We start from the raw sequence: 24,237 nt of genomic DNA on the forward strand, positions 1-24,237 counted from the left end.
TGACAATCCTGATAGGCTCCAAGATTGATGTTTTAAACTAGTTTTTACTTCTTTGGCACTTTCAGCCTTTCTTCTGTGACTGTACCCTCAGTGTCTGGTGGTGGTGTTATCAACTGTACCACATTGTACTGTATATTAAAGACACACCAGGCACGATGAAAGACATGAGTTTGATTTCTTTGAATTCATCTCATGTGAATAAATTGGTTATGTGCATTTTTCTGTCGAAGCTCTTTTCCTGCTGTTACTGCACCATGCAACCGCTCAGATTTTCTGTTTACGTTTGCCTTGTATTGTCATTGATGTTTTATGCTTTCCTTTTACTTTATCTATGGTAATGAGGAGAGAGGAGTCACTCATTTATCTCCCTAAACGCAGCTACTGTAGATGTTTCTTCTTTAACTGTTTTTCGCTTGGAGAATACAGATGGTTTTATTGGTGTTATTATAAACCAGTAAACTTTCTCTCTTGGTTTTATAAATTGATTGAGTGACTTTCTCTGAGAATACGTGAGCTTGCAAGAACAAACCAAATGCCAATGATCCGATGATCATCTTTTTGTCTTACCTCTTTCTCCTCAGGTCTATTGGTAGTCTCCAGCAGGGACTGGTGTGTTTTGAGAAGCGGCTGGTGGCAGCCCATGAGCTGGGCGGGGAAGGAGGGGGTAAGGCTCAGGCTTATGGGGAGCTGGGCACCTTACACAGCCAGCTGGGCAACTACGAGCAGGCCCTCTCCTGCCTGGAGCACCAGCTTAACATTGCACGCACAGCAGGGGTAAGGATTTTACCTGCAAGAGGTTCTTGTTTCAGTTATCAGCTTCTACATTTGGCCTGTTGAATGTGACAAATTATCTTCATGGAAAGAATACTATGCACAGTAAATCCTGCTCTGACTGTCAGGATAAATCCCTGGAAGCAGAGGCAAGCGATACTCTTGGAGGCGTTTATCAGCTGATGGCAGACAACGAGACAGCGCTACAGGTTTGTACAGATTCATTACACATCCTGACGCAGTGTTTCCCATCCCTCACTTAAATGAACAGCTTGACATTTTGTGAAATGGTGACACCGCCTTCATGTCTGTATACTGTTAGCCACCAGTTGGTTAGTTTAGCTTAGCATAATGACTGGACGGAGAAGGGAATACCGTAGCTAGTCTGGCTCCACTTAACCTGCAGAGACTCTGGGAAATCAGTGCCCTCTACCAAGAAATAGTCACATCCTCCTACTTCTATAAAACCGCAGCTTCTCATGTTTGCACAGTTTTTGCACAGATTAAACAGACATAATGTCTTCACATTTAAAATGAAAATTCCCTCATTATCTACTCACCACTATGCCGATGGAGGCGTGGGTGAAGTGTTTGAATCTTTTGGAGTTTCAGCGTTGCAGCCAAATCCAATACACTTGAATTAAATGGCGACCACGTCTTCAAACGTAAAACAAAACAACAGAAAATACACATAAAATGCCTCCATACTGCTACTGTGGTTTCATCCAAGTGTCCGAAAGCCCCAACGTTCAAACTTGACTTGAAATAGTGTCATTTACAACATTTTTTGGCCTAAATGTCCACTGTTATTCCCCTCTCAGTGTGGGGAGTAGATGATGAAGGAATTTTCATTTTTGGTGAACTATCCCTTTAAGTATTCAAGCTCTTCTACTTTAGTGGCACCAAAGGGCGTTGGATATAGCAGAGCAGACGAGATGCGTGGGGAGCCAGGGTCGAGCCTACGGCAACTTGGGACTGACCTACGAGGCTCTCGGGAACTATGAGCGGGCCGTGGTCTTTCAGGAGCAGCACCTGAGTGTGGCAGCACAGACCAATGACCTGATGTCTAAAACTCTGGCCTACGGGAGCCTGGGGAGGATACACCATGCACTGCAAAACTATGCACAGGCTGTGATGTACCTGCAGGAAGGTAAGAATCCTAGCCCCTGAGTTGTGACTAGCAGTTATTGCCGTTACAAATATGAGCAGCATTGTCACATGTTTTCTAGGACCATGAAATAATTGTTCATTTTTTTTGGAGTTGTGTTTATGCCCACCCTATGGATACAAGTCAAACATTCACTTTCAACTCTGTTTTTGGTCTCCACCACCTGTTGAGGACATATCTGGCTCTTTAACTGCTAAATACAAAATAGTGAATACTAGACAGTGGGTCCATCAGGCCTTTTACTCTAAAAACAGCTGCCTCCTGTGGCTGATGACAGGGGTGGGCCGTAAAACCAAAACCGTGAGCTGAAAGAAGTTAAAACGCTCTGTAGAGAAGAAGGAAGCTGCAGTCGCGTTTGTCACAAACAACATCTTTCACATACACTGAGTCATTTAATCCTTTGTAAAATTTATAAATGTTACTCTGTGTATACAAATGTAATGTTTCTGACTCAGGAAGTGCAGTGTTACTGGATCAAGTGGAACCTTGAGTCTGCTGAATGGTGTTCCACGCGTCTCCCCTCTCTATCCTTGTCTCTACTGTCAACTAACAAAAGGCATGGCTAAATATGAAAAGCCTAAAAAACAAACTTTCACCATTCATCACAAATCCGGTGCTGTGTACTTTGAAGGATGCAGCTCACAAAGCGCTGCCCTTCACAGGCTTTGAAGGACAAGCTGAAACTGCTCCTCTTCCCCAAACTATAGACTGTTGAGCCTCGCAGAGAATAAAAAAGTCAGGGGGAACGAAGATAGTACGATTTTAACAAAGGACACATTCCACAGTAGGAGCCGGGAAATCTTCAGCACCTGATTGACATCTGGTATACAGTCAGTGGAACAGTGACAGTGATTACATGCAATGCACTTGATACCTGTGGTATTTTGGGGGCTGAAAAGAACAAGTAAATGCCTGGCTTCAGTTATTTCACTTTATTCCATGGCATGAATTGTAAGTCGCTTTGGATAAAAGCGTCAGCTAAATGAAATGTAATGAATTCTCTTTTCTATTTTCATGTAACGTTTCGGAACCAGTAGCTTTGTGTCACATTGGTCTTTGCCTCTACATCGTCTATTACAAAGATGGAGCTGGAGGATTACGGATGGATGATTCGATTTTTTTCAATATTAATTCTGCCAGTTATTGTCTCCGTTAATCAATGAAATGTTTGTTGTTTATTTACACACCCTAATCATACACACTTAATTACATAACGCATCCCTGATGCCTGACTCTCTTCCTTCACATCCCGCTGGCCTCTTCCACTTCATCCTTGATTATTAGGAGCCAACTTTTGACACGTATCAGCAAACTCTCAAGTCTAAAAAGTTTGTCACAGTTTCACCTTCCCCCTGTAGTCATACAGACCCTATTTCGGGAGGCGCTGGTTCTTAGCGCAGACTTTGATCTACATGTGGGCATCTCATTTAAAGTCAGAGTTGTTTAAGCCTGAGAACAGTGTGAGTTGCATTTCTAAAACCCAGAAGAAGCATGAAAGGTATTCATGAGTCTGACACAGGCTAATAGAAGATCAGTGCTCGGTTGTTTACCCTCCAGCGTGGTTTCTTTCAGTCAGCTTGTTGTCAATAATCCTGTTTGATTTCACTTCTTCTCTAACTAGACTGCTCTTTGAAACACACACGTGTCTCTTATCTCTCCTCAGTTGTAAAACTGCATACTTGTTGAAAATAATCCCATTTGAATCTCTTTCCTAATGGATTGAATAGCACACTTTAATGTGCATGCTCTCATAGTTTCAGATTAATCCAACTGGAATTTAATTTTAATGGATATTTAAAATGAGTAGTGGGCTTCATTTGTAAACCCCTTGAGACACAGCCACTGTTTGTCATTTAACTCATGGATTTTAATTGATCATTAACAGGCAACGAGGAATTCTGCTCAGAGTTGAGGCGAGGACAGAGCTGAAGCGTGTCTCCAATTAACCTCCACAAACAGTAGAAGGAGGCACAGACAGCAAACATCACAGGGCCAGACGCAGACAGGCAGGCAGAGAAGTGTGAACCAAAACTTGATGATTGATGAGATTCAGCTCATTCTCAGAGCCTAATGAGAACTAAATGCAACCTGCCATGACTGTCTGCTCTTTCATAGCGGGGGAGATAAAACATATCAGAGACAAACTGAAGAGCGGAGAGAACACGGGTACTTTGAATTTGAATCCGCAGAATAATAAGGCCGAGGCGAAGGGAGACAAAAGGAGCAATAACAGGAAAAGAATGGCAAATGTGAGCGCCCTCGGCTCACTGCGAGGTCGATTCTGTGCAGCAACGGCTGAGCGCAGAGTGCGAGGACTTTCAAGGAGGTGATTTTCAGATCGGCCTCTTGGAACAAGCATCTGATCAGCTCTGCTTTGTCTCTCCTCTTCTTCTCCTCAGGTCTGCGTCTGGCCGAGCAGTTAGGTCGCAGAGAAGACGAAGCTAAGATACGCCACCACCTGGGTCTGTCCCTGTGGGCCAGCGGAAACCTGGAAGAGGCACAGCACCAGGTGTGTGTTTGTTTGTGTGTGTACACTCTCTCAGACTCGCAGCTGCATATCTTAACTTGTGTTTGCTTCCGAACTTACTGTACAACTCTAATGTGAATCAGAGATTTATTGCTGTAGGGATGTTTTGCCATTTTTAGATATGGGAACAGCTGCCTCCTTCATGGAACCACACTTCTCATCCATGACGATAACTTTGTTTTATAGTCCCTCACTGAGCGCCAGGTCTATAGAGCTGTAACAGGATGAGCAGCCTGACATCGTCCTGTCTCAAACTGGGTGTCTAGCCATCTGTAACATCAGGCATCAGAGGTTGAGTTACAGCCAGTTGGAGGTGCAATGGACTCAATGATTGATCTGCGGACTGCAACTCAGGAGGTAGAGCGTGTCGTCCACTAATCAAAAGGTCGAAGGTTTGATCCCAGTCTCCCCCATTCTGCATGCCAAAGTGTCCTTTGGCAAGATACTGAACCCCAACTTGCCCCTGACGGCTGTGTCTGAAGTGTGTGAGTGATGTGTGATAGAGAAAGTGGTGCACGTAGATGCACTGTCTGAATGTGTGTGTGAATGGGTGTATGTGCTCATCTTTTTATTCATCATTAAGCATGTTAAATCGATAGTAACTTTATTTATAAGTCATGTAAGAAAACATGTGAAAAGCGCTGATGTGGAACTTATATAAAACACATTGGTTTATATCTGTCAACCATAAAGCACAAAATCTTTTGATGTAGATAAACTTTATCCATAAAGGAGGTTATGTTTTTTTACCCCTGTCCATTTGTCAATCCGTTTCTGAGCAAGATCCCGAAAAACTACTGAACTGATAATCACGAAACCTGGTGAAAGGATGTGGTATAGGTCAGGAGAGAACCCATTACATTTTGATGTGTATCTGGAACAGAGGGCAGATCTAGGATTTCTTTTCTTTTTTTCAGTTTCTTTAAGATTGGGTTTTTAAAGGGTTCAATGTGTTACTTGTGATCCCGTGATCTAGATCCTACGAGGCTTTCAAAATCAACATGATTAGCAGCCAGTTGTAGTGACACCATCTTTGTTTGGCTATAGTCACCAATGACTGACAGTGAGAAGTGAGGCAGAGCACTCACCCAGCTGTCCTCCTGACTGTTCACCTTGTTGTGTATTCGTAGTGCCACCTAGTGGTCAGTATTGTAACAGCTCGCTCATTCAGGTTTGTCAACTGAAATCAGCTCCTCCTGCTTTACAACTGTTTTTTACAACCACATTCAGTTATGAAGGTTGTGTGATGTATGTTTGTTTGCTGTGTCTTTTAGTTATACAGAGCATCAGTCTTATTTGAGATGATTCGTCATGAGACACAGCACAGCACGGATTACAAGCTCTCGCTGTTTGACCTGCAAACCAGCTCGTACCAGGCTCTCCAGCGAGTCCTCGTCAGCCTAGGTAAATCAGCTGCCCTCTCTTGTGTCATAATTGTGCAGTGTGAATCACTGTGCCCTGTTTTGTTTGTAAGGTCTTCTCACCTGTCCTCCCTTATTTTCACACACTTCCAGTGTGTCTGTTCGCCAAGATGTCTGGATGCACTTGTTTAATTAACTTACCTTCCACTCTCCCAGTTCTCCTACTTCCTTCCCAACTCACTCCGGATTCCTGTTTTATCTTCTTCTGTGTTCCCACCCAGGTCGGCACGATGAGGCTCTGGCCATTGCAGAGCGAGGGCGTACACGTGCCTTTGCCGATCTCCTGGTCGAGCGCCAGAAAGGAAGTCAGCAAGCAGCGTGCAGCGACCCTTACATCCCAGTTACTGTGGAGCACATCCTGGAGACAGTTAACAGTCAGAGGGCAATGGTCCTGTACTATTCTCTGGCTGGAGGCTTTCTGTACAGCTGGCTGATATCTCCGGGAACAGGTACACACACACACACACACACACACACACACACACACACACACACACATTCAAAACACACCACACACGTTTAGATTTTAAGTTTTCTGAAGCACTTTTTGTCCTATTTGTTGAAATCCTCTTCATGTCCCGATAGCCATCAATTAATAAAGTTGTTAGTCACACCAGAGACGAACCACTTGCTTTTCAGCATTCTTTATTCTGCTTTCTGCTGGCATCTAAGCTTCCGTGTCCCTTCTGTATCTCTGTGTCTCTCTCGCAGCTCTGTCCCTGCCTTTTGAATGCAGGGAGAGTTGATTGGCCAACTAGTCTCGACTGTGCCAATCACCTCTCCCTGGTTCACCTCAGTGCTCACTGAGCCACCTCCACGTCATCTTTCAGTGATCCGCCATCATCTTCAGATAAAACTGTTGTACTGTTTGTTTGTAATTTGTTTTGGAGGACTGCAATAGACTTGAACATGTCGGAGTGAATGCCACTCACCACTGCTGCTTTTCACGGTGGTATTGCCTCACTCTGATTGACTGTTTTATGTGCTGAGTTGTTAAGTTGGTGGAGCAAATGAAAACAGATTTACACAAAGTTAGCAACATGCTAGCAACATCATGGTTTGAAATGGGAAGTCGTGTACACGTTCTGCTGTTAGGGCTATATCTGTGAAATATGCACCCACCTGGCTGCACTTTTTCACAAAGGTTAAATAAAGGCCACAAAAGAACCCTAAAGACTTCCTGAGCCCCTGCAACCCTCTGTGACTCAGCAGGAGTGGATACTGGAACTGGGCCAAAATCTAATGGGTTGATTGCCATGACATTTACTTATCCTCCTCAATGGATTAACTCTTTGATATTTGACTCTCATATTCTAATTGTCGTGACATTTGAGGACATTTAAGGGAATTAACTTTTGGATTTGCGACCGTATGACCTTTATCTAGGGCCAACTTCATATTTGCGACCCCATCAATTGTTTATTCCATCCACTTTGGTGTTGGGGGTTGTAAAAAACACACTGTAGCCTCTAGGATCCAGAATCTCCTAGGGCTTAATACTTTTAAATCTGTTATACTTTCATACTTTACAACCACCTCTAAAATTAAACACAAAAAAAACACACCTTTGCATGAAAAACTTTGTGCTCAATATACCTTTTCTACACTCACACGTACACATACAGTACAACGTGCACCAATTCACCTATTTTATTCCTGAACGCTACAACAGGTATCGTGAAGTTTAACGAGGTGTATCTTGGAGATCCCGAGGCGGATGGCGGTGGGAGCCCACAGGATGGAGGAGGAGGAGCAGGTGCAAGTCCTCTGTCTCTAGACCAGCACATCTACAACGCCAGAGAGGCTCTGGGAGTGGACAGCCATTACAGCAGGTAGAGCTTTTTCTTCAGTAATAGAGTAAAATCTTCCAAATGACAGTGACTGTGTTTTTCATGCTGAAGCTTGTCCAGGTTTTGATCATATGATATGGTTTGATATGGTGTTTGCATGGAATATTAGGAAATCTAGTTATTTATATCCTTGTATACATGATATATAGAAGTTATATGGCTACTTATAACTGTGCTGTTTGTGCAGGTGCAAGTGATGTTTACCAGTAGCTAGTTACAACAGCACAACCCACTGGCAATTTGAATTCCTGTATGGTGGCTATTGAAAAATTAGGCCACTTTTGCTTAAAGCAGGCTTAGCTCTATCACATACCAACATCGGGTTGTGGATTTGGGTTATCCGCCATATTGCCACCACACAGAACCAGGGCGCATATGAAGATACGCAGCTGTGACTGGTGGGATTGCGTTGTCATGATGCACCAGTATCCCAAATATATACATGCAACAGTATCCCTGAAATCCGAATATGACATTTACTGAAACACAAAAATGGGATAATTAAAAAACCCAATAATAACCGGCATACTAATGCGCATGTACAGACAATCAGTGACAGAAGAGAATCTTTTTACCAGCACTTTTTGGCCTCGTGTCCCCACTCCTGTAGACTTTTCCTCTCACGCCACCAGCAGGTCATAGTATTCACTCATGATGTGAAATATATGATGTTGAAATATGAAATATCTCAAGATGGATTGGAAACAAATTTGTACAGACATTCATGGTCGCCAGAGGATGACTCCTACTTGTAGTGGTGCCTATTTTACTTAAAATGCCAACTACTGTATTGAATGGGTGCTATGTAATTTAGTATACTTGTTAATTTTTTCCAGAGTACACTGATCGTCTGACCTTTCATCCAGAGCTGCTACTTTATCACCAAAAATCTGAAAAACGACACAATAATGATGCTCACCTCGCCCTGAGGTTTAAATTTTGGTCAACATAGTCAACATTATACCTCCTAAACATCAGCATTGGCAAAGCCTCATAGACTAGTCAGTGTAACTGCAGAGTCTATGTCTTACGGCTTATTGTAGTACATCTTCAGTGATTAAAACACACAGGGGAGGGAGTGAAAGGGAATAAAGCAAGATAGAGGAGCCGCATTCCCTTTGTCATCTGTCTTCCTTCTCTCCTGCTTTCTCCCACCATATTTCCTTGGCCGCAATTATCCTGCCCACAACTTCAGGCCTTGGTTGGTGCAACATGACGAGCTTGTAAATCACTACCATGTGTTGTGTCAGCAAATGTTCCCCCACACAAACTGCGTCTCAACTTTCTGTGAAAACCACTGCAGCCGAGTTACTGCAGCCACCAGCGATTCATTGTGTCTGTCGCGTGTGTGACTGTCTGCGTGTGTTTGTCTGTGTGTGTTACTCTCTCTCTCTCTCTCTTTCTTTCTTTCCCTGTGTGTGTGTGTCTGTGTGTGCGTGTGTGTGTGTCAAAGCTGTGGCGAGCCTGGAGCCTCCTTCCATTTATACTTGATGATATCATGAATCCTGCTCATCCACAACATTGTGTGTATTTGTCCATATGCAGCACTGAACTGCTTTCCAACCCACCAGTAGACTTTTACAACCCTCTGTCATGGATCCAGGCGGCAGAAGAACGTGCTATTTTAACAGATCAAATCTCCCTGAGTGTGTGAAATGTGCAGCCAAGGGATTCCATAAAAAGTAATGACGTCTGCTAATGGCAAATTCTGCGAGCCATCAGCCCAGCACAAAGGAGTCTGTTGCCTTTTTTTTCTTTCTGTAAAAGATTCATTATGCTCTTGTTGAGGTGTCACACAGTAAGCACTAGGCTGGCAATAAACTGCAATATTAAAATTACTTACCGCCTCATAAGCAATATCATTACCTTGCTTGTACCTGCTTTTCTGCATCCTGTAGTACAATCACATTTTTTATTGTTTCCAGAACGCGTCATTGATGTTAAAAGGGGCTTAATTTAACATGTGAAGTAAGCATGAAGTAAACATGAACAAAAATAACTACCCTTGCTTCATTTAATACACATAAGGTTTTATTTGTTGCTATAGACTTACTTTGTCTGGTATGATCAGCATGGTGGCTAATGTTAAGTATATGTAGTTGGCCTTTAATGCTCTTCTATTTTTGTCCCATTATTTAACTATGTTTTTCATTGTTTTTAACCTGTTTGAATCTCAATTGTGGCCGCAAAGGTCGATCTTTAAAGGTTCAATGTGCAGGATTTAATGGCATCTAGTGGTGAAGTTGCACATTGCGGGTGACTGAATATTCTTGCTTCACCCCTCCTCCTTCCAAGCATTTAGGAGAATCTACAGTGGTGACACAAAAATGTGAAAGTCCCTCTCTAGAGTCAGAGTTTAGTTTGTCCGTTCTGGGCCACTGTAGAAGTATAGCAGGGCAACATGGGGAACACCGTAGGAGAGGTCCCACTCCCCCTGTAAATATAATAGGTCAATTCTAAGGTGAATAAAAAAACAATTCTTACTTTCCAGTGATTCTTCTTTACATCTTTATCAGTATTATATTCAATTTCTGTTGATAAATACTAAAACCTACAGACTGGACCTTCATTCAAAAGAGTGACCACAAATACTAAAGTCATCAGACAGGAGAAGGAGGTAGTGTGTAGGGCTTTGGATGACGTAACTTCATATTTGAATTCTTGGAAGGCACAGTAATTAATAGTAAGCTTCCTGAAGGGAGGATTTACTGCAGGACTGTTGTATTAATTGAGTCACTTTTTCTTTTAGCTTGTTGTAGTGATAACGTTTCATTAATTCTGTAATAACGCTGTTTGCCTGCATCACCGTCTGCTTCCCAGAGTTGGCTCCAGCAGTGAGACAGAGAGTGAAGCCGGGGATCTGTTAGAGCAGCAGTTTGAGGAGCTGAACACCTCGGCCACCGACCCCACAGGCTACCTCCGCATGGTGTCCAGAAACAACCTCTTCAACAGGTTCGTCTCCAGAGATGGCAGCGCCATTTAAAAAAAATTGGTATTTCAAATCATACAGAATACAAAAAAGCATTAATACAGTTGAGCAGAGACAATACATCTCCCCCGTTCAGCACCAACAGAGCTCCTCTCCCCATAACATGTTACTGTCCCATGCATGTAATCAGTGGATTTCCCACTAAAAACAGATTCATACAGGTAAATACAGTATGCACACACACACACACTATCCATAGTCCAAAAGTAGGGGGACATTTATCCTTCCGCTTGTGACTGTGCCTTTTTGATCAGACTGAAATACACTGAAATATCTGAAAATGATTGGTTGTTTTTCCAGGACATTTAGTAGAGACATTTATGGTCCCCAGAGGATGCAGCTTACTGATTGTGTTGATCCTCTTACTATCCCTCTAGAGACAGGGCAGATCAAATGTTTTACTTATCCAGTGAAATGTCTCAACATGTATATTTCCTCTGCCGCTGGCCTAAGGTTGACATTTGTGGTTTTGATTTTAACTATTGGATAGATTGTAATATGATTTGGTGCAGAATCTTTGTGTATTTTAACCATTTAAGGGCATTTTCACACCTGAACCATGGTCCAAACCGAGGTTCATGTCTTTGATACATTGTTTACATTTGATCCGGTTAGTTTTGGTTCCATATTGTAATTCAGGGAGCCCACTAAATACTTTTGAATGACATAGGTACATCTTGTCATCATCACCATCTTTGGCGACGTCTACCGAATGGCACCGTTGTCAAACATGAAATCGTCGGAGGGACAACTCAGTATTTTCACACTGCAAACAAGCTAAACCCTGGTTCACTTTGATCCACTTCTTTTGGTCAGTCTATGGTCTGTGGCACCTTTCACACCTGTTATTTTAGTTTGGACTAAACTGATTAGTCAGAAAGTCTTGACCCAACAGGTTCGGTGTGAAAGTCCCCTTAGTAAACCGGTAACATCTTGCACCAGTCCAGCACTTTGGTTTATGTTTGTGTATTTCTCACATGTGTGTTTATACCTTCAACAGAAGCTGTCGCAGCATGACCAGCCTATACAGTGCCACAGTGTCTCCAGGGAAAGACAGCTTGTCCTCTCCTCCTTGTCGATTGAGTAACATCAGCAAACCTCCTCTCCGAGCCCTTTATGACTTACTCATAGCACCCATGGAAGGCGTATGTATAGCTTGCATGTGTCAGGAGAAATTCTTTATATTTCAATATACAGCCCACTACCATGTCTTTTTATCTTTTTTTAAAGTCATATTTGTATCTTCTCTTGTCTCTAGGGCCTGATGCACAGTAGTGGACCTGTGGGCAGACACAGACAGCTCATATTAGTGTTGGAGGGAGAATTGTACCTGATCCCATTCGCCTTGCTCAAAGGCAGCTCCTCTAATGAGTACCTGTATGAGAGGTTCAGTCTCATTTCTGTACCTTCTTTAGCCAGCCTGGGAGCCACAATCAAGGTAAGTCAATTGTATGCATTAAAAAAACTGCATCCTAATTGTTGCAGTTGTCCCTCTAAGTTTTTGCAGATTTTTGTGAAAAAGAGGGATTTTTGTTTAGCTAAATGAATTAATTATTCCTCAAATCTTCTAATGTATCTTGTCTTGTATTGTATTTTTGATTTAACTCCTTAAACTATGAAGAATCTCAATCAACATGAAAACAAATGTCTGATCTGAGTCCTTGTTCTACCCACAGCCTCATCAACGTAGAGGCGGACCCTCACTTTGCACAGATGGAGGTTCAGTGGCTGCAGTGGTCGGAGCTCCTCGCCTGCCCCCCAGCGTGATGGACCGCTGGTTGTGGGGTCCCCTGCCTTCAGCCCAAGATGAAGCTCTTTGGTTGGGGGAACAGCTTGGATGTCATCCACTGACCGGGGCGAATGCCACAAAGGAGCGTGTGCTCGCAGCACTGAGTCAGGCAGAGTGCGTTCACTTTGCGACTCATATATCTTGGAAGCTCGCGGCCGTGGTCCTCTCTCCCAGCCAAGAGCATGCTGGGGGAGAGGGCACAGGAAGCCGACCCAAGGAGAAATCACTGTGTGGGGCCTTGACCTCAGGCCAGCCTGTGGATCAGGATGCAGAGGTCAAGGGTTCGTTTTCAAAGAAGCACAGCAGCCCAGAGGGACTCAGGGCGGCAGATGAAGCGAGCGAGGATGAGGACAGTGTGTGTGATGTGGAGAGTGTGTGTGACAGTCCATCACTTCAAGACTTCCTCCTCACTGCTGCTGATATACTGGGCCTGTGCTTAACCGTCAAACTGGTGGTTCTGAGGTAAAAACCTTCCACAGATTCAACATTTAAAACAAACGTTTTGGTTCCACAGCTCACCTTCGTTCTGATTCCTTGTCACCTCAGGTTGTACCCGGAGTCCAGCAGCAGGGTGACAGCTGACGGGGTGGTGGGTCTGACCCGGGCCTTCTTAGCTGCGGGTGTCCAGTGTGTGTGTGTCTCCTTGTGGCCTGCACCGATAGCTGCCTCCAAACTGTTAACACACACCTTCTATACAGCACTTCTCAACGGCACCAAAGCCAGTGCTGCTCTGACGGAGGCCATGAAGACACTGCAGAGCAGCAAGCACTTCTCACACCCCTCCAACTGGGCTGGTGAGCAGATTACCATGGACACACACACACACACACACTCACAGTCCACTTACGAACATCTCACAGTATTCATCTGCCCATGGAGTTTTCTCAGTTGTCATGGAATTTGCTCAGTTTTCAATCATGTGACCTAAGAATGGGACTTCTGAGCAAACTCCATCCACTAAGTAAGACATTGAGATGCAGTTGAAAACTCTGGAAAACACAAGTGGACCCGTAGAAAGTTTTTTTTTGCTGTTGATTATTTACCTTTTTCCCAAATCACGGCTGTATATGAAATGAGGATAGGTGGATGGTTTGTGACTGAATGGTGCGGGAATGTCGACAAGATGTAGTGAGACCAGTTAGGTTTAATGGTTTGGAGATGGTGACACTGATGGAAAGACAGGAGCTGAAGCCAGAGTCGAATAAGTTGCTAAGATTTTTGATGGACAAGATTAGGAATGAGTATATCGAAGGTATTTTTTACATCTTACCACAAAGGGGCAATAACATATTGGTGATGGATCACGTGACTTCCCACAATTAAGTATTAAGTAAAAAACTGTATTTTAAGCTCAGTGTGTTTGGACATGGGAGAGGTCATAGTTTTTACCCCAAAAATAAGATTTACACAATTAAATATACCACAAAATATATTTATAAAATATCACAAAAACAATTGTCTCTAAATTGAGAGCAATTATTAACAACTGAGAAACTATGTTCTGCATTATGCAAATGAAGCAAGACCAGCAAAAAGGAAAACACAAAGAAACAACTAAATGTGTGCGAGTACACAACATATTTTTAGTGTTCAATCACCACCGTGACCATCAGTATTGGTCCAATTAGTCACAGCAGAGACAAGGGAAGAGAGGTGACACTGAGAAGGTGTGGAGGAGAGATGTTGGGTACAGTAGGAGAAGGATGGGGAAGTTGGAGCTGTCAGGCAAGAGGAAAAGAGGAGGTTAATGGATGTGGTGGGAGGGGACGTGCAGGTGGTTGGTGTGAGAGAGGAAGCTGCAGGGAACAGGAGGAGATGGAAACACATGATCTGCTGTAGTAAATGAGAGCAGAATCATTAAAGACCGTGTGAAACAGATGTCAGAGCTGCTTGGTTCTGCATATATGTGGCTACTAAAACCACATGAAGGGAGTTGTTGCGGTTATTGGTTGATATTTAAAGCTGCCGATGGCACTGAATGGGAATTTGTTGACAGTAATAAGCAGCTCAACGAAGCTGGAGAGTTATGACGGCATCCTGCTCTCTGTTGTCGAGGACTTCTCGCCACCACCTTCACAGACGCCTGTCGATTTAACCGCTGAGTCGAACAACGCAGGTCCCTGTACGGTCTCTGCCGATTGGCTGCAGGATGAGTCATCAAACAGTTGAAAGTGTTTTACAGTAAGAGAAAAGACAGAGATTTACATTTAAAATACTAAATGATATTGATTTTTAACAAATATTTGGCAAATAACAAGAGACACAGGATTAAAACTGGGAACATGTATTTTCATTTCATTTGGTCTTTAATGCTATTAATAGACTGTTCATTTTCAGCAACATAAATCTTATTCCTTATCCATTACTCCAATATCAGCAGCACCCAGATAACTACCTGCTGTACTTCAAGAAATATCACAATGTCAGTCCAGTTGAAAATGCCAAATCATGGGTTGGAGGAAAAGGCCAAACAAGTTAATAATGTTCATATCAGTCGATATCAATATTTATCCCAATAATGTCACATTATTTTTTCTTTTAGGTTAAAGACAGATTTTAGTTGTGGTTTTAAACTCTTCTTTATGTGCAGAGAATGACAAACACTTGATAAACAGCAAAACATTTTACAAATCTGAGGCAGATCAATGATGTCTTCTACCTCCTCAGTAACATGCTTGATCTTAAGCAAATCAATATATATAGAACCTTTGTCACATTGCTACTGATGAAAATGAAATAGCAATAATAATTGATATTGTTTTATTCCCCAGCCCTTCTCAATTGGGGTTTGATTAAACAGAAGGATATACTCTCTATATATTGTTTTCCCTTTCCTCTATTTCTGTCAAGTAAAACTATGATAAAATCCGTCATTGTGCAGCAGCAGTCTAATGCACTAACCCCTCTTTTACCTTCTGACAGATTTCTTTTTCACTTCCATCTTTACAAAACAGAGCTCTGTGCTGCACTCTCTTATCTTTCAGTTGTGTTCAATATTAGCTTCTTTTAGAAATTCAGTGGCAGAGCATTGAGTGAATAATGTTCAGGGAGACTTTTGCAAAAAAATCCCTAAGAGATATTAAATGTGAGCAGGATGAAAGGCTGTTGCAAAGTGAAGGAAACATCCTTGTAACTGAATACAACGAATGTGGATGTAGACGTTTCATCTATGCCTCAAACCAGGCTGATGCTGAAGTCAAGTGCATGTCAGGGTGAACTTTCTTTATATAGAGGAGGTGCACAGCAGCAAGGAGGTGCACAGCAGCAAGGAGGTGCACAGCAGCAAGCCAGAACAGACGAGGAACAGTTTGTTCCACATTTGTCACATCTTTATATCATGTTTTTTTACTAGGCCTATGTGTGTAGTGACTAAAGTTATTGATTGTGTTCCTATCTGCATCTGGAGAAGTCTACAAAACAAATACATTTATTCACATTTCCACAGTTTGTATAGTTATGTATAAGAAAAGCTACTGGATGTTCCTTTAGACACAGACTCAGGAATATGTGGTTTCACTTATGAATAGTTAATTAAGTAACTCTGACTTATTTTCTCCCGCTCCCTCCCACTGCTCACAGTTACTCAGATTGATTTCTTTTTTCCAAATGACACAAATAGCAGAGTGAAGCTCCAACTTTGTGCAACATTACTTTGGATGACTTCACGTACTCTTATGATACACTTCATAGACTGTATATAAAGATGGATGACACAATTCCTCCCACTGTACAAAAATGAAGCCAAAACATCCCAGAGATGGGCTCTGCCTTCTTACATGTCATTTAGAGCCTGAGTCTGTCCAGTAGTGATCCTGGAGTGGGGCTGTGGTGTCAAGATCCCACCAATATACACGCTCAACCAATTACAAGCTGTCAATCATGACATTTCATCCCAGTTCATAGCATCAAATAACTAATTAGAATCAAACTTACAGAAAAGATGAGCAGATTTGTATTTGTCCTGAGCTTACGGTGACCATGGAGGAGGCGGGGTTTATGACCCATACTGCCATGTCGACCATCTTTAACAGTAAGAGATATTCCACTGTGTATTTTCTTTCAGGTTACATGTTGATTGGAAATGATGTGAAGCTGAACAGCCCCATGTCGCTGGTGGGCCAAGCCCTGGCAGAGATCCTGCAGTACCCAGACAGAGCCAGGGATGCCCTCAGAGTGCTGTTACACTTGGTGAGACCCCTCCTCACTTTTTGAGACAATAACATAATAACTCTTAGCATGGGTCTGGACCCACCGTGATCAGATGAACACATCTGACTCTCACATCAAGTGGACGACCAACTGTTAATGCAAATTATACTGTTAATCAATAAATGATGCATGTGGCAATCACTTGGGGGGGAATGCAGCCACAGGTTTGTATCATTTATGATTTTAACAATCCAAAAGGATCATTAGTTATTTGATAGAAAGTTCATCTGCAAACATTTTGTAATCTGATTAAGTCTTGATAAACAAAACTTCCAAAAATGTATTTATTCTCAAATGTGAGCATTTGCTGATTCCCTCTGTCAAATTGAATCTCTTTGGGTGTTGAACTGTTGACTGGACAAAACGTGAAGAACTCACATTACCGCACAAACTGATATTTTACAGACAAAATTACTAAATAACCATTAGTTTCAGCCCTATATAGTATAGCATCTACTATATAGTGACACGATGACCGACATCGACAAGGAGTTGCCTCTTTGCAAATAAGTTTTGTCGCTTCCACCCTTCTGATGGTTTTGATGCATCACTTTCATTCCATCTAAAAAGGAATTTCAAATTTGTTGTTGAGAATGTTGTTGAGAAAGATGAGAAAAAAGAAATTCTGCTATGGCATATTCCATGCTCTATCTATCACACCTCCATCAGAGCATGTTGCTAAGAGCTCCAGGTCTGAAATCCCCCAGTAGTTAATTGTAAATATCATCTCCAAGCACATGGTTCCCAATCAGAAAGTCCCACAGTGATTAATTACCATGGACTATCTCTGTCTCTGTCTCTCTCTACAGATTGAGAAGTCTTTGCAGCGCATTCAGAGTGGCCAGTGTAACCCAATGTACACATCCCAGCAAAGCGTGGAGAATAAGGTCTGAGTGCTGGTCTATCCCTCTCTTTGTCTTTAAATGTCAGCGCCTGTCTCCTCCGCTCACGTCCATGTGTTTCCTCTCCTCTGGGTAAGGTCGGCGGGGTGCCCGGGTGGCAGGCCCTCCTGTCTGCGGTGGGTTTCCGGTTGGACTTCTCCGGTAGCGTCGCAGGACTCTCCTCGGCGGTGTTCTTCCCCCAGTCAGACCCTGGAGATCGGCTGCAGCAGTGCAGCACCACTTTACAGGCCCTGCTTGGTACTGCAGCTTGTCCATCATTTAAATGTCATGTCAATCACACTGATAAAATAGCATCTTGTTTTACCCCTGCACAGACTGCTATGAAATTACAATTTATTTGTGTATCACCCAGAGAATAATTCTTACTGTAGTGTCATAATACATGTACTTATGATATCTGCCAGCAGAGGCCACTGAAGCAGCAGATTCTGTATTGAATGGATTTGATGTTAAAACTGACCTTCTGAGTTGTAGACATGCTACACCTGACCATATGAGTTCTATAAATAATCATTATAGCTTTAGTGAATATATTTAATTTATATCTAATGAACCTCCTGTACACCCTCAGGTCTGACTCCTCCAGCTCTGCAGGCCCTCTGTAAGCTTGTCACAGCGTCTGAGGCCGGAGAACAGCTCATTCACAAGGTACTGTCACAGTTAACAGCAGTGTTCATGTCACTGGTGGAAGAAGCATTCCTTTACTTAAGGAGAAGTAGCATTCACCCATGTAGAAACACTCCAAATCCTGTTTGGGAAACATATCAGCAAAGTGTACTTATTCTCATTCTGCAGTAACATTTCCCCTGTGACTGATACTTTTTGTTATAATATTATATTTTTAATATTGATGCTGCATGTCACTGCTGTAGCTGCTTGAGTTGGAGCTGGTTTTATCTACTGCTTATACAGTTAGGTTAGTCCAGAGGTTTCCAACCTAAGGGTCAGCCACCTCCAAAGGATCATCCGATTCACTTGAGGGGTCATGAGATGATTAATGTGAGAGGACATATGAAAAAATTAAATTATTAAACACCAATGTAACATTTAATCTTTTATAATTTGTGTAAGTATTGGAGAATTTCACCTCTTTTGGCCTCAGACAATCTTACAAAAGACATTTTCGCACAGACATCTGAAACATGCACAATCTTGTCCTATGAAAAGTATTGGAGTAGATAAAGGATAAAGGAGCATAAACTGTAGTGAAATACAATCACTTCGAAACTGAGGAGATGCACTCTGCTTTCCACCACTGACTCATTCCATAGTATTGGCATCTGGGCATTGTGTTTTTCCCTCTCAGTTATTGTATTAGAGCGCATCCGTTCTGCACCGATCTCAACATTACCTTCAACACTCATTCACCCACAAGTGAATACTCATAACCCTCCACACCGTGTATCACAGGTTACCATCGACATAAACAAGTCATGAGTCATGCATGTGTAGAGTGACCCAAACGCATCATTTACACAGGAATTAATTGAAGTTCTGTTTCCTCTTCTCTCATACCCACGTCATAAAGGCCGTTAAAAGCATGGTGGGAATGGTAAGTGTTCCGCACGGATGTTACAAAGAAACTAATAAGACTGGTTAAAGCCGGCCCACAATGATGAGAGCACTAAGTTCCTTGCTTGTGTTTGATTTGTAAGATCTTAGTGATGTGGGTGCTACATTAAGCCTGACTGAGTATTGTCATGTAATGTGGTCCCTGTAGAATCCCTGTTGAACATTATATCGTCCATTTATTGGACTCTTTTCTCCCTCTCACTTTTCCTTCTAAACGCCATGTCGTTCTTCTTCAAAGCTTCACCAAGTGTTGGTGCAGTTGCAGTCTGGCGACAAAGAGCAGGACTTCTCACTGGCTCCCATTCAAGTGTCCATAAGTGTGCAGCTCTGGAGGCTCCCGGGCTGCCACGAGTTTCTAGCAGCACTCGGTGAGTCAGTAAGAATAAAAGAAGCTATGCTTTCATTTCCTTCTGATTTACTGTCCTTCATTTACTTCATTAGTTGTGTCATTACTGGCCTCATAACCACCGCCACATCCACCCAACAACCAAATGACTCACTCGGTCCCGTAAGCTTTTTAATTGGTCACGAAGGCCCCTGCAATGGATGCTCTATATGCACCAACTTTAAAACGGCTGCTGGACATCCAGAATAATTTTCATTTATGAACAGTTTATTAAAACCTACAGCTGCAGGCTTAATCAAGTCTGAACATCATATATACCTTGTGCCTGAATTCAAACAGTGATCCACAGTGTTTTAGTGTTGTATTGTAGTGTCTGCAGTGCTAATATGACCTATTTCATATGCTGTAGCCTCTATAATTATCTCATCATGCATTTATATTTGAAATCCTTGTCTCCAAATTACATAATTAATATAGCTGATGAATAAATGTAGGGAGTAAAAAGTGCATTATCTTCCTTGAATGTTGTAGGATTAAAATAACAAAGTTCAAAAATGCACTGAAGTACTTTGAGTGAATGTCTTAGTTACTTTCCTCCACTCGCCCTCCCTCTCAGGCTTCGATCTTTGTGAGGTGGGTCAGGAGGAGGTCGTGCTGAAGACTGGAAAACAGGCCAGCAGACGCACCATGCATTTTGCTCTTCAGTCCCTCCTGGCGCTTTTTGGTGAGAATGATGCATAATGTTGGACTTTCTTTTCTAAAACTTATAAACTTTATTCTAACACTCGTACCCTGTCTTGTTTCAGACTCCACAGAGCTTCCCAAGCGACTGAGCATGGACAGCTCTTCCTCCCTGGAGTCCCTGTCGTCCTCCCAGTCCGCCTCCCAGCCTCACTCTTTACCCCTCTCTTTCGGTTGCTACCCACCTCAGCCCTCCTTCCTGCCCCCAGTCTGCCCGGACAACCTCTCCTGCGATGCCATCTCTGTCTACAGCCTCAGCTCCCTCGCCTCCTCTCTCAGTTTCTTGTCCAGACCAGAGCCCGCAGGAAGTGACACCATCAGTCAGCGCTTGCATCAACAGGAGCCAGACAGATCTCGTGTGGGGACAGGCCTCTACGCCTCCCTCCGTCCTTCAGGCGGCCTCTCAAGAGGTCGACTCCCCAATCATGGAGGAGCAGCAGGAGAAGGGGAAGACGAGGAGTATGAGGGATACTCCATTATAAGCAGTGAGCCGTTAGGACGAGGAGGGAGGGACTGTGACACGCTGCCACTTCCTGCAGGACACAGACATGGCAGAGGCGGAGCAGGGAGAGGATCTAATGGAGGTCATAGGTATCCTATCACGATTTCTTCCAAGGGAAGCATCAGCACACCTACATCCCCCATTAAAGCTCCACCGCTGCCCCCAACTGTTTCCTCCAACCCCAAGCTCAGGCAGGAAATGTGAGTCCAATGCTGTTTGTTTAGTCAGAATGAATGAACATGGTCTGGTCCTGTCCTGTCTGTGAAGAATTCTCACTCTAAAAAAAAAGGGTTAGCAATAATTATATATTCTTCTGCCAGTTCTCATGTCAATGTCGGACGGTTTGTCCACCATGATCGTCAAGAATGAAATATCTCAACAGCTGTTTGATAGATTCCAAGGAAATCTGGTGCATACATTCAATTTCCACAATCTCTGAATCTGTCTGACTTTAGTGTTTCTCTGATTTGTCATCTAGCGCCACTGACAGGTTGACATTTGTATTGGATGAGTTGTCATGAAATTTATTACAGACATTCATGTTCTCCTCGAGATGGATTTTAACAACTAATGACTTTTCCTCTAGAGCCAACTTCAAATCAAATTATATTATAATATATACTGTTTATTTGGTAATTTTTTGATTATCACCAAATACTTGCAAAACAGCCGCAGCCAAAGTATATCTCAAAGTGCAAGTTCAGTGGTTGTTACAAAATCCGAACACACTAAACCTAACATGGGGAACATGATAAAAGCATATGAGAGGACACGTTCGATTTCAGTCAATGCACAGCACGACACAGTCAACAGCTACATCTAGTTTCATGATCTCCCTAACACTGACACAAGGGAGTCTCCTGGATATCTGACAACTTAAGCATCAAAACAAAAGTACACTTTGTCTATAATTGAGTCCTAAAACTTATATTATTCTTAAAAAAAGTAAAATAATCTGCAGTTGCAGTGAGTTAAATTTGGCCATGCAGTTTCCAACAGAAATCGACTTCTTCAAACAATCAGTTTGCATTTCGAAACAAGAACAAGATATGTTTCTCCACTAGAATAAAGAAAAATGAAACATGCTTGGACAAATTTAAAAGTTCAAGCAAATTCTATTGTAGGCAAGTAGACATAATTTTACTGTACAAGGCAGTTAGATTCAAATTATAGATTTTTTTTTTTATATGAATGGATAAGTAGGAGATACTGGCAATGACGGCACTTAGTATTTATAGTCTCATTTACTACTGCAGTTTCTAGAGGCATACACTTAAACATAACTTGATATTTAGCTCTTTTTATTATTTTTCCCCAGCTCATCTCCTCAGAGGACAAGGAAAGGGAAGGTTAGCAGCTCTGAGTCGGACCAGTCGAGTACTGAGACAGACAGCACGGTCAAGTCCCAGGAGGAGAGGATGGGGCCTGCGGGACAAATGGATCCACAGGAACTGGCCCAGAAGATCCTGGAGGAGACCCAGAGCCACATGCAAGCAGTGGAGAGCCTACAGAAGGCAAACATGAGAGGGAAGACACTGACGGGGCCTGAGGGGAGAGAGGAGGCACATGCCAGACAGCCATCTCACTCTACTCCCACAACGCCAACTTTGACTCCCACTGGGGGAGCACGTGGGTTTCAGCCCTCAGAGACCAGTGCATTTAGCAGGCCACCCAGTAGAGCAAGTCTAAAAGCTTGCTCGTCTCCTCTTTCTCTTCCTCGACATCGTTCGCCCCTCTCCACTTCTGTCTCAACACCTCCCGCGACTCGGCCTAAACCACCCTCACGCTCGTCTTCGCTACAGAAAATCAGCTCAGGCTACAACAGTCCAGCTCATTCGTCTTCGTCCTTATCTCTCTCTGGAAAAGAGCAGGGTTCGCCTTCCTCCATGGCTTCCCCTGATGTGCATGCGCTGGCTCAGCTCAAACTGAAATACCCTCCCTCGCCTTACTCCGCCCACATCTCACCTTCCCGCTCTCCGGCCGACAGTGCCCCATCGCCAGCTCTTTCCTACTCCTCCACAGGATCTGTTTCAGGCTCTTCCAGCCCGGCCAACACCCCTGAACTGAACCAGTCAAAACACGACAACAAAGTCCAGGCAGTTCATAACTTGAAAACCTTCTGGGCCAACGCCAGCCAGAAGCACGAGGTGCCCTGCCCTGCCAGTTTTCTCCGGGGGGGAAATAAAAGAATGAGTACAGTTCAGAAAGATGTTCTGGGTTTGCTGAATCTGTCACCTAACCGCGAGTCTCTAAGCAAAAACGTAGAAGGATCCGAGGATCAGAACTCTGACAACAGACCAAATGGTCACCAAAAACTGGAGGCTAAACCACCCCCACCTCCAGCTGCTACTGTTCCCACAAACTCTAAAGGAGGCAGCAGACTTCCCTCTGGGAATGGCTTCAAGTTTCTCTCACCTGGACATTTTTTTCCGTCTTCTAAATGTTGAGAGTTTGGATGTTTGCCACGTTGCTCCCATAGCCAGTAGGCCGGGCTTCTGTTTCTGTTTCTGTGTGTATAACGGCAGAAGTTTGCAAGATACAACCAACGACACCTGCTGAAGACAAGGATTTAAAAAACCCATTGTTTCATACTGACTTTGATTTTCGATGGCATTACTTTTCCTTTGAAGGGATGTTAATGTTTTGAATGTGATGACTACAGTTTGCCTTCTTCTGGTCAGAGCTGGAAAGAGTCGAAGCCCTGGCTTTATTGGTGTTTTCATGACTGACGAGAGAGAGCATGTGTCTCAATGGCTCCATGTACACTGAAAAGAAATTTTGACTCACAGTCCGCTGACTGAATGCCCGAGAAAAGGAAAACATTTAATGTCAACCTAAGCACTCGCTATATTTGTGTAAGTTGACCTGAATTTGATCTTGATTTATTGTGTAATAATTATTGCTCAATGTCATTACCGATGCTTATTGTTGTCATATATTTTGTAAACTGTGTTTTTCAGTCATTATTACACATTTTATAAAGACAATTAAAAGAAGGATAAAGTAAAGAAAACATTTTGGTATTTTTTTATGGAGATGTGATTTGAAGTGTGACTGTCAGCATGGTACCTTTTGCCATTGAGTGTTTCATTAACTTTGTAATGTGCAATTTTGCAGCGATGCCAGACTTATTTAGACATTTCTCAATTCTCATGAAGTTGACAAATAAAGGTTCATTTCCTTGTCTTGTTTTGATTACTTAAATGTATAAAGTGGCTAAAAAGTCTTCAGGCATTATTTCCATTCATATTAAACATGAAAAAGTCAGGTAAATTGAAATTAAGAGCCTGGTCACACTATGCGAATATCTTTATAGTATATCTGAGTTCTTAGTCTGGTGTTTGTAGTATTTATATCCAAAGTATTTAATCAGTCAGTCAAATATAACCACACTGCTAAATTTGATGTGTCTGAAATCCTAAGAAAATTAGTTAGTTATTTTGTTAGAAA

General features: G+C 42.8%; 1 protein-coding gene across 4 annotated transcripts in view; it reads left to right on the forward strand.

The window, feature by feature from the left end:
* Positions 1–23,972, forward strand: part of ttc28 (tetratricopeptide repeat domain 28) — a 135,106-nt gene extending 111,134 nt beyond the window's left edge. Inside the window, exons 15-35 of one of the 4 annotated variants that reach the window (XM_047344385.1) lie at positions 582–774; positions 900–980; positions 1,669–1,921; positions 4,339–4,448; positions 5,741–5,870; positions 6,109–6,336; positions 7,560–7,719; positions 10,558–10,689; positions 11,730–11,871; positions 11,985–12,164; positions 12,403–12,977; positions 13,062–13,309; positions 16,579–16,703; positions 17,534–17,611; positions 17,704–17,863; positions 18,198–18,274; positions 19,155–19,178; positions 19,437–19,566; positions 20,161–20,268; positions 20,351–20,987; positions 22,106–23,972. In XM_047344385.1, the coding sequence (XP_047200341.1) occupies positions 582–774; positions 900–980; positions 1,669–1,921; positions 4,339–4,448; positions 5,741–5,870; positions 6,109–6,336; positions 7,560–7,719; positions 10,558–10,689; positions 11,730–11,871; positions 11,985–12,164; positions 12,403–12,977; positions 13,062–13,309; positions 16,579–16,703; positions 17,534–17,611; positions 17,704–17,863; positions 18,198–18,274; positions 19,155–19,178; positions 19,437–19,566; positions 20,161–20,268; positions 20,351–20,987; positions 22,106–23,234 (4,900 nt within the window). In that variant the 3' untranslated portion in view covers positions 23,235–23,972. Of the gene's footprint in view, positions 1–581; positions 775–899; positions 981–1,668; positions 1,922–4,338; positions 4,449–5,740; positions 5,871–6,108; positions 6,337–7,559; positions 7,720–10,557; positions 10,690–11,726; positions 11,872–11,984; positions 12,165–12,402; positions 12,978–13,061; positions 13,310–16,578; positions 16,704–17,533; positions 17,612–17,703; positions 17,864–18,197; positions 18,275–19,154; positions 19,179–19,436; positions 19,567–20,160; positions 20,269–20,350; positions 20,988–22,105 lie in introns of all 4 variants that reach the window. The other 3 variants (XM_035184263.2, XM_047344386.1, XM_047344387.1) reach the window with 3 other exon arrangements.
* Positions 23,973–24,237: the final 265 nt, after the last annotated feature.

This window comes from Hippoglossus stenolepis, chromosome 18 (genome assembly GCF_022539355.2).
Source record: "Hippoglossus stenolepis isolate QCI-W04-F060 chromosome 18, HSTE1.2, whole genome shotgun sequence".
NCBI lineage: Eukaryota > Metazoa > Chordata > Actinopteri > Pleuronectiformes > Pleuronectidae > Hippoglossus > Hippoglossus stenolepis.